At 42.2% G+C, this 15,466-nt stretch overlaps 1 protein-coding gene across 1 annotated transcript in view; it reads right to left on the reverse strand.

Annotated features, from left to right (window-relative positions):
* tbc1d9 (TBC1 domain family, member 9 (with GRAM domain)) overlaps positions 1-15,466 on the reverse strand; it is a 34,183-nt gene that overhangs the window by 6,360 nt on the left and 12,357 nt on the right. Inside the window, exons 5-14 of the mRNA XM_080759380.1 lie at positions 13,304-13,565; positions 12,032-12,248; positions 11,570-11,776; positions 11,037-11,201; positions 9,669-9,819; positions 5,624-5,838; positions 4,694-4,811; positions 2,038-2,323; positions 1,372-1,501; positions 969-1,067 (exon numbers count right to left, since the gene is read on the reverse strand). Of these exons, the coding sequence (XP_080615506.1) occupies positions 969-1,067; positions 1,372-1,501; positions 2,038-2,323; positions 4,694-4,811; positions 5,624-5,838; positions 9,669-9,819; positions 11,037-11,201; positions 11,570-11,776; positions 12,032-12,248; positions 13,304-13,565 (1,850 nt within the window). The remainder of the gene's footprint in view (positions 1-968; positions 1,068-1,371; positions 1,502-2,037; positions 2,324-4,693; positions 4,812-5,623; positions 5,839-9,668; positions 9,820-11,036; positions 11,202-11,569; positions 11,777-12,031; positions 12,249-13,303; positions 13,566-15,466) is intronic.

Genomic DNA, 15,466 nt, shown 5'->3' on the forward strand with positions numbered 1-15,466 from the left:
TATGCCAAAGCCCATAACAGCCTATGCATGTATATGCACCAACTACATGGCAGCCTACTGTACATGCACCGACTACATACGTTTTCATGTCAAGGACCCTCAAATGAATATGTATTTGGCTGTGGAACAACATCTGAATTATTTTGTGCTAGGGACACCCATAGAAGACTTCATGTTATCCAAATTGTTCAAATTCAATTGTTTATGAGCTTGTAGATCAGCTATTTTCAAATAGCCGATGCATATACGCTTAAAGTTATTATTTCTATCAATTACACACCCTGTGAAGCCTTGAATTCATGGAGATTTTGTTTTTGTCACATTCCTGAGCCAATAATCTATCACATTATTGGCATAGCAAAAAAAATCTAAAATCTCCATTGATAGAAAATAAGTCATTTTTGGGATGAACTACTCCTTTAAACAGATTTTGATGCTATATAATCTTTTTCTGGTGACCCGCCCTAACAAAACTATGGCAGGTACAGATGTAGAAACTACATTACATGTTTTCTGATTGTAAATTAATCTAAGGCCCTCATCGTGATCCGTGAGTCTGTGACTCTGTGACTATAAATAATTTGCCTTTACATCAGGGGTCTTCAATGTTTTTCAGTCCAAGGACCACCTAGCTGAGAGCAGGGACCCGACTAAATATTGTATCAAATTGTGTTGCAGATTAGCTTGTAGATCCACTATTTTTGGCAAAAGAATTCTCCTCAGAATAGGGACGCTAGGGTTCAAGTGGTTAATGTACAAAAAAAAAATCCTATCACACAAAGATTTGGCCGCCCCCCTGCAGAATCTCTGTGGACCCCCTAGGGGTCATGGACCCCCTATTGAAGACCCCTGCTTTACATGAAGGCAAACAGCTGGTCTTGAGCATTTTCACAAATATTTGCTGTGATTCTGTATTAATGCGAGATGAGAATATGACATGTCACATGCCAGTGAGATGAGGTGTTTACCACGTTGCGTTTGATCGTATCCTCAATGGTCTGGATCACCTTCAGTCTTTGTTTGAAACGCATTTGTTCGATCACATCTGCACGGATAGATCCGAACTTCTGATAGAAACAGAATGGAAAGGGGATGTCAGAAAAGTTGTTTGGTGCCATCACTTGGACAGTTAGCCGTCAGAAAGCAAGCAACATCAACACGTGAGTAGTAGGTGATGTGTGTTTGGCACACACAAAGAAACCAATAGTTATACAATCGCCAGGGCTATGATACATCCGCATAGAGAATAATTTGAGTACACACACTATGTTAGTACTTGTATTCGAAATATTTTGATCTGGGTTGGATCTACATCAGATCAGAAACTGGACACATACATACATATTGACTTACATTCATTCATTAACTTACATCGTAGGAGCTGCGGACCAGTTTAAAGATGTCCACCTCAGGATGTGGTTCTCCGTTGTCAGTCAGGAGGGAGTGGAGGTGGGGAATGGGAGGCAGGGTGCTGTCCTTATTGGTCACACTGTCCAAGTACCTACAATACAACCAACCGGGAACTTACCACATGCATAATACACAATTTACACACATCTTCTTCTCTAAATCTTTTGTGCTATCCTTTTAGCCTTAATGTATTATTTTTGTATGTAAGCAGCACAGCACCTCTGTGACTAATAAATCAAATACAATGAAGAAACATCCCCACTCAGCTGCGTAGAGTCCGGGGGTGCTTGAGGGCTGAAGCACCCACTGACACAATGGGCGCGTTCGGAAATAGCAAGATCATTGTTATTTATATATGTTTCCTAATGTAAGGTACTGTTTGCTTGTTTTCTTTTATGTTTTTATGTGGGGATAGTGGATGAGAATTAGCATTTTTGCTAAATCCGGTGTATTTACATTGCATTTATATAATGTCCATTAATATGCATTGTCCCGTGACCCGTCTAAATAAACAAATAAAGTAAGGTAAAACCGTAAAAGTAAGTACTGTAGACTGAAAAAGAACGCACCAAGTACAGTGCACATGACATTGATTCATACGTATTCTGAGGTCTTCACCCTCCTCACCTGCCCAGTACGGTCATGGCCTCGCCGTCGTCCTTGCAGCCCAGCAGCTGGTGGATGTTGGCGTGGAGCACGGACAGAGCCAGCTGGAAGATGACCTTGATTCCCTCGTAGAAGAAGCAGTCCACCACCACCACGGCGCTCTCGAAAGGCATCACGGACAGGAAGAGTGTGAGGAACCACGACAGGGAGATGGTGGAGATCACGCCCAGGTCCTGCATGCAGTCGTACAGCTGGGGGACGTACTCCCTGGCCAACTCCTCAAACACCCCCTGGTCTACCAGGGCTCCTAAAGGGATGGGACACAGGTTAGTACACCCCCTGGTCTACCAGGGCTCCTACAGGGATAGGATGTGGGTTAATACACCCCTGGTCTACCAGGGCTCCTACAGGGATAGGATGTGGGTTAATACACCCCTGGTCTACCAGGGCTCCTACAGGGATGGGACACAGGTTAGTACACCCCCTGGTCTACCAGGGCTCCTACAGGGATGGGACACAGGTTAATACACCCCCTGGTCTACCAGGGCTCCTAAAGGGATGGGATGTGGGTTAATACACCCCTGGTCTACCAGGGCTTCTAAAGGGATGGGACACAGGCTATCACGATTAAGAATGTAAGTTGACGATGAATTGTCACACAACTAATTGCGATTAACGATTTGCGATTAACGTGTATTTTTTGTATATCGTTGCTGTCGGGCGGAAACCTTATAGGCCAGGGGTGCCCATTACGTCGATCGCGGTCGACCAGTCGATCACAAGCGCTGCGCAGGTAGACCGCTTGGCCCTGCCATGAACAAAAAATAAATAAAAAACAACCTCGCCTCGGGCAGGCGGCGGCGGCGGCTTTAAAACCCCCCACAATGCAGTGCCTTGTTTTCAAGTGTGGGGAACGTCGGGTCTGTTCTGTTGTTAAACAAACAAATTAAAAGGATATCTATCCATCATTGTTCATATAGCAAGATGCGCGCGGCAAAGAAGCCTAAAACATATCACTTCCATGCAGAGTGGGAAGAAGATTATTTTTTCACAATGTCACATTCCAAGTCCAACTGCGTTTGCCTTACTCGAGCCCATCGCTACATTAATGTGCTTCCCATTCAGAAGCTGATGTTGATTCCATTGCCTCGAAAATAGCAACACTTTTTAACATGAACTCTTCTGCGTTGGAGAATGAGATCATGGCACTGCAGGCTGGCATACAGTTAAAGTTGCGCGCCCGCGATGGAGAGTTTTGGAACTTACTCGTGGAGGAAAAGTATCCAAACATCAGGACTTGTGCAGCCTCGCTCACAGCGTTATTTGGCTCCACATATTTATGTGAATCAGCGTTTTCCCACATGAAGATAATTAAGTCCAAATATCGTTCCACGTTGACGGACGATCATTTGGAGGCCTGTTTAAGACTAGCTGTCAGCAGTGACTGTCCGGATTACGCAGCGCTGACGGACTCCATTCAGTGCAAGGCTGCAAGCAGTCATCTGATTAAAGGGATAGTTCAGATTTTTTTAACTTAAATTGTATGAAGTTCTGCTCTGGTTGAGTTGAGTGGTGCATTATTCCTTCATGTGATTGTGTATGCTTTTTTGTGATACTTTTAATATTTGTAACATTTTATGAGCAATATGTTATTACAAATTGAAATTGATTGACGTTATTACAAAGAGTAACTTTAACAAAAAATCTCTTCTTTGCAATGTGGGGTAACTGAAGAGGTAAATAAATAGAATTGATTTTGAAACAGTCCTAATGCCTTAATGTTATTTATTTTGAGTATTCTAAGCAATGGGATAATATTTTTTTGGTTGGTAGATCACCTTGAGCTGGCAATTTTAAAAGTAGACCTCAAGTCAAAAAATTGTGGGCACCCCTGTTATAGGCTATGTCCACTGTCCAGAATGGTTACTTTTCACCAATGTAGTCATTATTTAGTCACCAGGTCTTGTTAATACTTTTCCTTAGTTTAAATAGGCCTATTTATATAACCAAAAAACAGATAGTCTTTCTGTACATCTTTGTGACACTGTCTCCAGCGTTCTTTTCTATGCTGTGGTGTGTTGGAGAGGGAACGCCAGACAGAGGGACACAGCCAGACTAGACAGAAAAGGTGATGGCGGTGATGGCAGAGAAGAGGACTCTGGCCAAGACACTAGCCATCCTGGACGATGTTAGTCACCCACTGCACACAGCACTTTATTCTCAGAAGAGCAAATTCAGTAACAGGTTTTTATCCCAGACATGCAGCACAGATAGACTTAAGAACTCCTTTATCCCAAGGGCCATTAGACTATATAATGAATCAATGGGGGCCGTGGGGGGGAGACAAGGACGGAGGGGGTTGGTCAGTTAACGTATTTCCTTTGCTATCTATCTATCATACAACAAAGTTTTAAATAGGGCATCAATTTATGAAATCTTTGTTTTTCTTGCCCTACAGCGCAAACATGAAAAAAAGATGAAAGAAAACAAATTAATCTGAGCATGTGAGATATTAAAAAAGGAACATGCCCAAAGTCATTTCTATTGAAAAGAACATCTCATGGTGGGAAAAATACCCTTTTCACCATCAACAGGCAAGCACGCACACGTGCGCACACGCACACACGCACACACACACACACACACACACACACACACACACACACACACAACTGACCTACAACTCTGGTGTTGTAGTAGTCAGGCAGCATTCTCTCACAAAGTGCCACCAACAGCCAGAAAGCCTCCTCTTCTTTGGCGTAGAGCAACAACACTGATGTGACGATATTCATAGCCTGGTGAGGAGGAGATGCACAGCGTTAGACAATGGTACACAAACACAATGTTACCAATGTCATCTAAATGTGCGTTCTTTTGGATGCAGAATATCCATTTGCCTTATGTTTACTTGCAGAGTTTTCAAAACACTACAACTATTATCATTTGCACGGTCCTCTTTCAAGGTAGCTGAGCTTTTCAATGCAAAGAAAATCTGTCAGACTCATCAGTGAATATTTGGATAGAAGCTCTCCTAGGTGGCAGATCAGTTTCTTCTAGGGATGCGCCGATATATCGTCAACATATCGGTATCGGACGATATTTGCCGCTATCGGTCAATATCGGTATCGGCAAATAAAGCAGATTTTAACCGATGGCATTAGCCGATATCTATTGTTGATAAGCATCAATTTTGCGCTGGCTATGTTGTTGTGTTGTTTACTTGTAGTCAACCAAGCTGCATATTCTGAACAGTTATTTCTTATAATGATCGGCTAAATTGTTATTTTAAACATTAGTAAGGGCCACAAATGTCCATACCGGTGCACCCCTACTTTCTTCCTGCTATAGCCTATAGCAGTTAGAAAGTAAAACATTTACATTTGCCAGGGGTGCAGCCAAGCCTTGGCTTCCCGTTATTCAGGTATTTAAACAATCTTGCCTCCAGAGGTTATTTTTTAATGCGAATTGTGTGTGTTTATGTGTGTGCATGTGTGCCTGCGTGTGTGAGTGTGTGTTTGTATGTGTGTGCACGTGTGTGTGTGTGTGTGTGTGTGTGTGTGTGTGTGTGTGTGTGTGTGTGCGTGTGTGCGTGCGTGTATACGCGTACCTGACAGTATCCTATGTTGGGGTTCCTGAAGGCATACGCAGTAAGCACCCTCCGGAGGGCGGCGATTCCCATCTCGTTCTGGAAGGCCGGGTGCTCGGGCAGAGAGCGATGGAGGTCCCTCTCGATCTCCTCGGTTGCCAGGTTGTACTTGCCCATCGACTTCTCCACGAGGTCCTCGTAGTAACCTGGATGGGTGGCCATCTCATTGATCGCCCCTTAGGAAACACAGTGGAATGGTTCGTTATATTGTTTTTAGTGCCTCTTGTTTAGCATTTTATTTTTAGATTGCATTTATGAAACGTGCCATAATTCTCTTTACATCCCCCTGGCTCCTTCAGTTTATACTGAACGTGAAAAGAGCACTGCACCGGTAACACTACATCTGACTCACAACTGGCTCACAGAACACTACAGTAAAATCCTCAGTGTTAATGCATCCATTTGTAACTCAGAGAATTTGTAACTCTCAGAGTAAAGTAAATGAACACAGAGGACTGTACTGTGTGTTGTTCTGAGAGCAGGGCAACAGACGTCTTGGACAAGGATTAAAAGAGCTGCTGGAACAAGCACAGGGGCCCGTTGAACCGGTCCTTGACATTCCACCCACCACACCTTTTCACACACTCTTTTCCCCCAGAGGGACTTGTTCAATGAGTCTCAGTACCTTGATCGCAAGCTTTAAAACTGACCAGGCGGTACAAGCGTAATGCAACATTATGGGTGTGCATGACTGGATGAGTGGATTATTCTATTGCTATTTATAACGATTATTTGATCACAATTCCTTTTTTTAGGTCACAAATTCACAATAACACCATGCATTCACTATGGGCAGGCTTTGAATGACAGTACAGCCTTTGCAAATAAAAAAAATAGATCATTGTATTTTTTTATAATACATGTTTTATCCTCAAAAACATTATCTGAATAAACTATTATTTTGACCAATCCCTATACGGTATTCATTCCTGGAGAATATTCAGAGTGGAGGAGGTGTCAAGCCTTTCACTTGTTTCATGATATTTCATGTTCGAACGCATGCTTGAACGAGGTTAGCAAAGTATGTACTGTACGCTCTCACTTGAGGACGCTAGGGTTCATGTGGTTTACTGTATGACACGTCCCTGCTCAGGTGGTGGTTTAGTACAGTATTCTCTCTGTCAGTGCAACAGGAACAATAAACAACTCATAAAGGTTACCTGGCCAAAACTGGTTACACAACTTAAAACTGAGATAAACACTGCCCGTAAGCACCATGACACAACGCACGTGAACAGGAAGAAGAGAGGTTTTCATTCAATAAACCAACTAAATCTGTTTAGTATATTGCTGCAGTATTAAAGCCTTTTATCTCCATATTTGATATGACGAACAGAAGTAGCCGATCTATTGAGGTAAAGTGAGAAGTGGTTAAGTGTGTGTGTGTGTGTGTGTGTGTGTGTGTGTGTGTGTGTGTGTGTGTGTGTGCACGCGCACATCCCCATTTGTGACGGTTTTAGTTACCTGTACTTTGAGTCAACAAAAGGCAAGGATGGTTCTGTGATAATAATACAATTTCAACATCTTTGACATGTATGCTGTTGACATGGACAGCATAAACGATGTGATAAATGACAAAGTTTACTCTTATGTTTAACCCTAGAACACTAAACACGATTATATTTTTTGTAATTTTCATAATGTTGCTGATGTCTGATGTGGGTGGGTCTTTCACTACCTTCATGATGCTCAGTGACATCATAGAACGTAGTTTGTTTCCCTGCAAACATCCCCGTTGTTTTCTACAGGCAGGTGTTCGGGTGAATTTCACTAGTGATAGTGTGACTTTTATTTTATTTATTTTTCTTCACTGGACCATTCTCACATGTCTTAGGATTGGGTGGACCAAAGGAGAAGTTTCCAACTTCATTTCTCTCTTTTTTTTTAAATATTCTTTAAATAATATGCATGTTTTTCACCGATTTTGCCCCCCTATGATAGTTCCCCCCATGATATCTATTTTTATGTGACAAGTCATGATGAAATATTAAAGAAGAGTAGCTCAAGTTGCCATGTATTGCTGTACTTCAATATATTTTGATGAGCATCATTTTTATGGAATATTTTACATTGGTTAAAATATAACCGTGTTTAGTGATGGTGTAACAAAAAATATGTTTAGTGTTTAGGGTAAAGCCAATGCTTTAATCCCATTAAAGGACTTATTTCAGTGTAGCAAAACTTTATTACATCATATAATGTAATTATAAGGTGCAACAGAATTGGCAGAAAACAAAAAAGATAGTTGCAAACTTGAGATGTATTGTTCATAGTATGACAAATTTAGGAGTTACTTCCCTGTAGATTAATTGCGTGTAGCTTAAAGGACCACTTGACCACTTTTCAACCTATGTTCATATAATTGGTCTTTAGTAAAATACCACAATTTTTTCACCAATGACATCATCGTTAGGCAGATTTCTTTTTTAAACAAATATATTTAGATTTTTATTATCGTGAGAACGACGGCTTCCATTACCGCATTTCAACTTTTCAGGAATAGAAAGCCTTCATTTTTTATTAGCTTGGATTCCCCATCGACTATGTCAATGGTGGACAGGTTTCAGAACTGCCCACAGCCCTCCTATGAGACACAGACAAATATAACTGATTCTTTTCAATTACGCAGTGTGGCTTGAGCAACAACATGTGCAGCACATCACCGAATAGGAGGCGACTAGGCCTTCTTGTAGTCATGAATAGATATAAGACCTCTGCCTACAGACCCCAGATCAGGTCTTCCCACCAGAAGTTGCCCTTCTCATCAAGTGGTGAGAACGGCAAGGGTAACTGCACCAATGCATTCCAAGCATTAGTTTTGCACGAAAAAACAACTGATAGCCGTCATCACAAATGTGATGAGGTCAGCAAGTGGATATGGCCGAATTTAGGCCAAGGAGTGTTTTTCGTGCAAAACTAATGCTTGGAATGGATTCAGAATCATGAAAACCCCCTAGTTTGACATGTCACATGCTACTTAAACCATGATGAAATTTTGCCTTATATTGGTTGTCTATGGTGGGGTATACAAAAATGGCCATCACTTTTTTTTTGCGATATTTCCGGCAGGGCAGACCTCTCATTCTGTGGACCTTAACCCTTGGACTGCCAGCCCAATAGCAGCTTTTCAGTGCCTTCTGCCAGCTATATTCATATTTTTAATACATTTGAATGCCAATAGAAATATCCGTGACATACACACTATCTCATTTTAACACGGCAATCCTATAGTATTATACCCAGTCCTGATGGTGGCAGTAACTTCACCATTATGCCGATTTTGACCAAATAGAGCGAATCTGGAGATAGCACTTCCGGTTTAAGGAACAATAACATCCGCTAACATTGTATATTTCTATATCTAAGTAAAATTAAGCTCTAATCAAGCCCCAAATATCGCATTTGTCATTGTCATGACATCACAGGTCCTCTCAAATTTCAGATGGCTGGCTCCCCGGCTACTGGGCACGTACTCCGACTGCCAAGAGAGAGACCAGCAAGTGTGGCAATGGACTGGATGCCAGAAGGCGGAAAGAGGAAGAGAGGGAAGCCAAAGAAGACATGGAGACAGACAGTCAAGGAAGACCTAAGCGAGATGGGTGTCAGTTGGCATGGAACAAGAAGGGTCGCCAGAGACTGGAGCAAATGGAGGGGACTAGTCGTCTAATGTTTGAACTGGAGGACTAAGTCTAAGTAAGACAGACCCCAGGGTGAAAGTGGTTAAAATCTGTGCACATTGGCTGCATAATTGCTGATACCAATGTCGTTAAAGTCAATTAATGTACAAGTACACAGTGTGAGCTTGTATAGACAAAGATTATTAATTATGGATAAAGTGGTTAAAGTGATTGGGATGTTATATTAACTAGGGTGTCCCCAGACCCTACTTTGAGAACCACTGCATTAATCTGACATTGCAACGCCATCGGTTGAAAGAAAGCACAATAACAAGTTACGCTGGCACTGGCAGCACACCATGTTTCAATTCCCCAGAATGCTTTCTCACCGGAAAAGAGAAGCCAGAGCTCTCCTCTCATGTTCTCAGGGATGCCCTTGAGCACCAGCTCCTTGGTCTTCTCTGTGCGGTACATGCACACCCCCTGGCCAAACTCTGTGAAGTGGTTCTTCCATGCCTGCTCCTTCAGGAACTCTTTAGCCTGAGGGAGGACAGAAAAAGAGATGGAGCTCAATGTAATGGCATTTTGCAGCTATTGTTTGTTAGTGTGGTTGCTGTAAGCAACAAACTATTGTTCTAGGTCTGAGAAACTGTTAAGTCACCTAAAGTAAACCTGTTTTTTTTTAACCTTGTTTGTTAACCCGAGTTCAACGAACGTTTTTTGAAACCTTTTCTGTAACCCCAAAAGTCAAATGTCTGATTGGACAATATAATGTCCAATCAGACAGGGGTGACATCACAATATGTAATCTAAATCTAAATGGCAAGACAGAATTCATCAAGAACAGAACATTCTAGAGAGTATAAACCCATGAATTAAAAGTGTGCAGATGGCTTCCCACACAAAGAAGTGCAACCACACTTGCAAGTTCCCAGAATTGCACCTTTCTAGTTTGTTTTCTTGCAGGTTTCCACAGAGGCCTGTCAAGGAATGTTTGGTGAATAATATTTGCCAGCACCATTTCTTCTTCTAATGTATGAAGACAAAAAAATCCTAGGCACTCTTCAAGATGCCTTTATTACTGTCATTGTCATTATTGTTAGTAGTAGTATGTTACCATTAAGCCCTGCATTAAGAGTGGACATTCAACAACAGGAGTAATCATCAACGGTTGATCTCAAACATTTCTCCCATGTTTTTAGTTCAACACCATATTTCAAAAATGGCATGGCACGGCTCTCATGAATACAGTACATGTAACAATAACCATGCAGTTCCCACACATCTTGTGCCAGGCTTCTCATTGTTCACCACCAGTCTGATGAAATACATTTTCTGTGTTCTAATGTCCTCTCTCTAGATTCATGTATTCTCTATTGAGTCCAGCAGTGATTTACTGTCCTTCCTCGGGCAGAGTGACACTTTACTGAGGTTAAAGACTGACCACTCTTTGTTTATAGGTAGGCACTGCCTGGAAGAAATCAATATTTCTTTCCATGTAGCTTTTATTTACAGGAACAGAAATGCGCCCCAATGAATCTCCTATATCCGCTTACACATGGATATACACTTACGCATGCATACACACATTTAATTTAACCTCTTGTAAATTAACCTTCAGGGTTTTCAGCACAAGACACCAGAGAAGTGCAAAGTGTAATTCAAATGAAGTCACACTACATTAGATTGCGTCTCATCATGATTGACCGCATTACACGCCTCTGACCGTTTCGACACAAACATAATCCTGAACTCACCAGTTTGGGGTTGAACTCTTCTGGCGAGCGGCGGCGGTACATGGTCATCAGAGCCTGTGTGGCAGTCGGCACACTGTTGTCATTAAGGTTGAACTGGCGCTCGCTCTCTGACCCCACACTGCGCTGGGGGCTGGAGGAGAGCAGAGAGCCTGACTGGGAGTACATCTGAGGGGAGACACAGCTCATTACGTTCATCATCAAATGCACCGGTACAGATTGGTATTTGGTACTCACTGACGACGGATACGCAAGTTTAGGTATCATAATCGGTATCATAAAGAAATGAATTATGATGTTGTTTTATTTTCAATTGACGTAGAAGAAAAAAGTCCTTATGCACAATTGCACACCTACGGGGGACAGGTGTGTCATATAAATGAACTGGAAGAGTAGGAAAAGACTGGAAAGTCTTCACTTACATAATTTCATTTAAATACCATTCTGTAGGTGAAGACATTGTGTGGGATTCCAGTCTCTTCCTACATTTTCAATTGAGGTCTCAAGAACAACCCGACAATAGAGATTTTACTTGCCTCGTCATCGGAGCTGGTGAGACTGCCGGTGAGCTCTCTCTCCAGATAAATCTTGGAGGTGGTTTGCTGCAGGAAGTCGGAGATTCTCTGCACGAGGAAGTCACGATCCTTCAGGTTGGCGAACAGGAAGGTCATGCGGTTCTTTGTGCTGATGGACAATGGGCTTGGAAGAACATTGGAGCTGTCCGCCTTCTCCACGATGGTGACCTAGAAGATAATGGAGACATACCAATTAGTAGTTACTGTTGGTAAGCTCACGAGCTTGTAGGTCTGCTATTTCTGAAAAATCGTGAAAATATTTATTTCGGAAAACTGGAGGATTTTAATTTTGAGGTCAGGCCTAAATGGGTTAAAGAATGTACTTCTGACAGACAGGTGGGCAGAAAGACAGACAGGCAAGGCATGCAGATCAATTAATAGAGACAGATAAAATAAAAGAGACAGACAGGAAGACTGCTGTACCTCACGTAGCGGTATGATGAGGCTACACACTCTGTGTAAACCTTCTTCCTTACTGGTGAAGCAGATGTAGTTGGTCGATACAAACATCTGGCCCAGGATGTGCATCTTGTTGAAGGGGGTCCAAAGGGTGCAGTCCGTGTGCCCATCCAGTTTCTCATCTTTGGGTAGACGGAACAGGGCTCGGTACCGTTCACTCTTAGCTCTAGCATCCAGATCCCTGAGGTAAATAAGTGGTAGAAGTACAGTCAAATACAGCTGTGCCTCTGTAACTCGGCCACTACCCGACCGCTCAACTTCACTGATGACCTGGGTATACGGTATGCTATATAGTCGGACAGGTGGTTGTTCAGAACGGATATACACCCATATATATCAAGATCCCGACGTTATCATCATAATATACGGACATCTTAGACTAGCATCTACATAATATGTTAATGGTTAAGGTAAGGGTACCACACAGAGTACTCTGAGTCTCTGACAACTTGCAACGTTCCTTTGCACCACCTTTGGGTGCAATTCCACACATACACATCACATCATGCAACACAACAGAATTTTCACATACATGAAAGGACCACAATGGAAATACGCCAGTGGCTTTTTCTGCGTCCATCCTTTTGATAATGGTGTGACAACATTTTTTGACAACAATTTACGTTTTGTTATCAATGTTGTTATCAATGTCAAAGACCTGATTAAGAAAAAATATATTAAGTAATAGTCTGGTATGATATACAGTGCCTGTATGCAATGCACCCTGAGATAACATGCAGGAAATGGGAATGATGTTCCTTTACAGTAAAATGATTATACAGCCACATGGGAATGATGTTCCTTTACAGTAAAATGATTATACAGCCACATGGGAATGATGTTCCTTTACAGTAAAATGATTATACAGCCACATGGGAATGATGTTCCTTTACAGTAAAATGATTATACAGCCACATGGGAATGGTGTTTTGCCCTCACCAAGATGGCGGCCCGCACACCATGCTGTGGCCGTTGAAAATTATAGCCGTTTTTCCTCTGAATTACAGCTCAGATTGAGCTGGATTGAACAACGCGCTGATGTTAGTGGCTCAATACTAAATCATCGTTACCGCGCGGTTAAAATATGAATGCTTCTGAAGACGATGATCACATTAGCTATAGCCGATTCTCGCCAACTGTTTTTGTTTTCCAAGTGAAATAGAGCACTGTCTATGGTGGACAGGGGTTTTAGTGGCAGTAATGAGTTAATCTCTGAAGCAGGCATAAAACCCTCACCTCTTGAGTGCAGACACCTTCTTGGGGGACTTCCTCTTGAGTTTGGGCAGCGAGCGGTCCTGCTCGAAGCCCTTGTTGTCCAGGAGCTGCCGCATGGCTATGTTGGCCAGCTGCTCGGCCAGCTTGAAGGTCTCGTTGATGTTCAGGAAGACAGAGAAGACGTGCTCGCTGGAGCGCGTGCTCACCTTGATGACATCGGGCAGCACCAGGGTGGAGCTCTTCTCCAGCTGGGTGATGTCTGCCCAGCGCACCACCAGTTTGGCTGAGAAAGAGAGAGAGATAGTGAGAGATGTGGCATTGGGTGGGATGGTGTTACAGAGAAAGACATGTGGAAAGGGGGGCGGAAAGTACAGAACAACGAGAGGGATAGAAGGACACACAGACACACACAGACGGACAGGGGTGAAAACATACAGTATGTCCAGCCTTTGCCCGTCTGGCCTGGAGGAGATAATAATTGTGTGGTTGTGTTATTATACGCTGTCAGACACAGATAAAATACAGAGAACAACTTAATTCCGTCTCTCCTTGCTAGCCCATTGACACAAATTGACTGGCTCATAAATATGTACCAATACACTGATCTCACTCCAGCTTACTAATTGGTGTTTTATTGAAGTGAGCGTGTGAGAAAACCATATGGTCACAGTGGAGGCAAAACAGAAATGAATCAGGAATCAATTTCTCTTAAACACAGGAATTATGGCCAGATGCCATGTTTTTAGAATGCATTGTTTAACTCGAATTTCATTTGGTGTGCCTGCAGCTCGGCTGCAGGTTTCTTGTGCAGTCTTGTGCAATTTCTTTCTCAGGGCCAGGGGCCTCTGGCCATGAGGTGCTATAATAATAATAATAATAAACTTTATTTGTATAGCACCTTTCATACATAAATGTAGCGCAAAGTGCTTCACAGGGCAAAAATAGAATACAATAAAAATAAGTAGTTAAAATGATAAAACAATGGCAAAGAACAAAATTGAATATAAGAACATAAAATAAATAAAAATAAATAAAAACAAATAAAAACAAATAAAATAATAAAAAACACCACATGCAGCAAATCAGTCAGGGCAGGGTGGGAATGTGCAAATTAAAACTCAATTAAAAGCAATGTTGTAGAAGTGGGTCTTGAGCTGAGCTTTAAAAATGTCTACAGAGGCTGCCTGACGAAGGTACAATGGGAGTTTGTTCCATGCCGACGGCCCATAGAAGCAAAAAGCTGCTTCCCCGTATTTTTTAGTTGCCTTTTTTTTTGGCAGCGCGAGCAGGCCAGCAGTGGAAGACCTTAGGGGCGGTTTGGGACATATTTAGGCAGGCAGTCATTTAGGTAGGAAGGTGCGAGGCCATTGAGAGCTTTATAGACAAGTAAAATAATTTTAAAATCAATCCTAAAAACAACCGGAAGCCAGTGCAGTGATGCCAAAACTGGAGTAATATGTTCTCTCATCTTAGTTCTAGTTAAAACTCTGGCTGCTGCATTTTGGACGAGTTGTAATCTGTCAGTTGTTTTCTTAGGCAGTCCTGAATAAAGTGCATTGCAGTAGTCAAGCCGAGAGAAAACGAAGGCGTGGATTAGCGTTTTTGCATCGTCCAAGGACAAATAGGCTCTGATTCGTGCAATATTTCTAAGGTGAAAAAAGGCAATCTTGGTAACATGATTAATGTGAGAATTAAAATTCAATTCAGAATCAATAATAACCCCCAGGTTCTTTACTGTACTGTTACTTTCTACAGTCAGGTTACCAAGTCTGCTTATTATTGATTGTTTCTGCTCACTAGAACCGATTATGAGAACTTCTGTCTTATCCTCATTTAGCTTGAGAAAGTTCTCACTCATCAACATTTAATGCTAGACAAACAGGTCAACAGCGGGTCTAAATCACAGGGATCATCTGGAGCAACAGAAAGATAAAGTTGGGTATCATCAGCATAGAAATGAAAATTGACTCCGTGATTGGTAATGAGTTCGCCCAATGGCAGTATGTACAAGGAAAAAAGCAAGGGGCCAAGAATCGAGCCCTGTGGAATACCAGAGCTGATGTCGTGGTTGTCTGAGTCAAACTCGGCTAGATTGACAAAGTAACTTCTGTTTGATAGGTAGGAGGAAAACCAGGACAGGGCCGTACCAGACAGGCCTATCCAGTGCTCCAGACGCTGTATTAA

The sequence above is a fragment of the Protomyctophum bolini genome, assembly GCF_963924005.1.
Source record: "Protomyctophum bolini genome assembly, chromosome: 3".
In the NCBI taxonomy this organism is placed as follows: Eukaryota; Metazoa; Chordata; class Actinopteri; order Myctophiformes; family Myctophidae; genus Protomyctophum; species Protomyctophum bolini.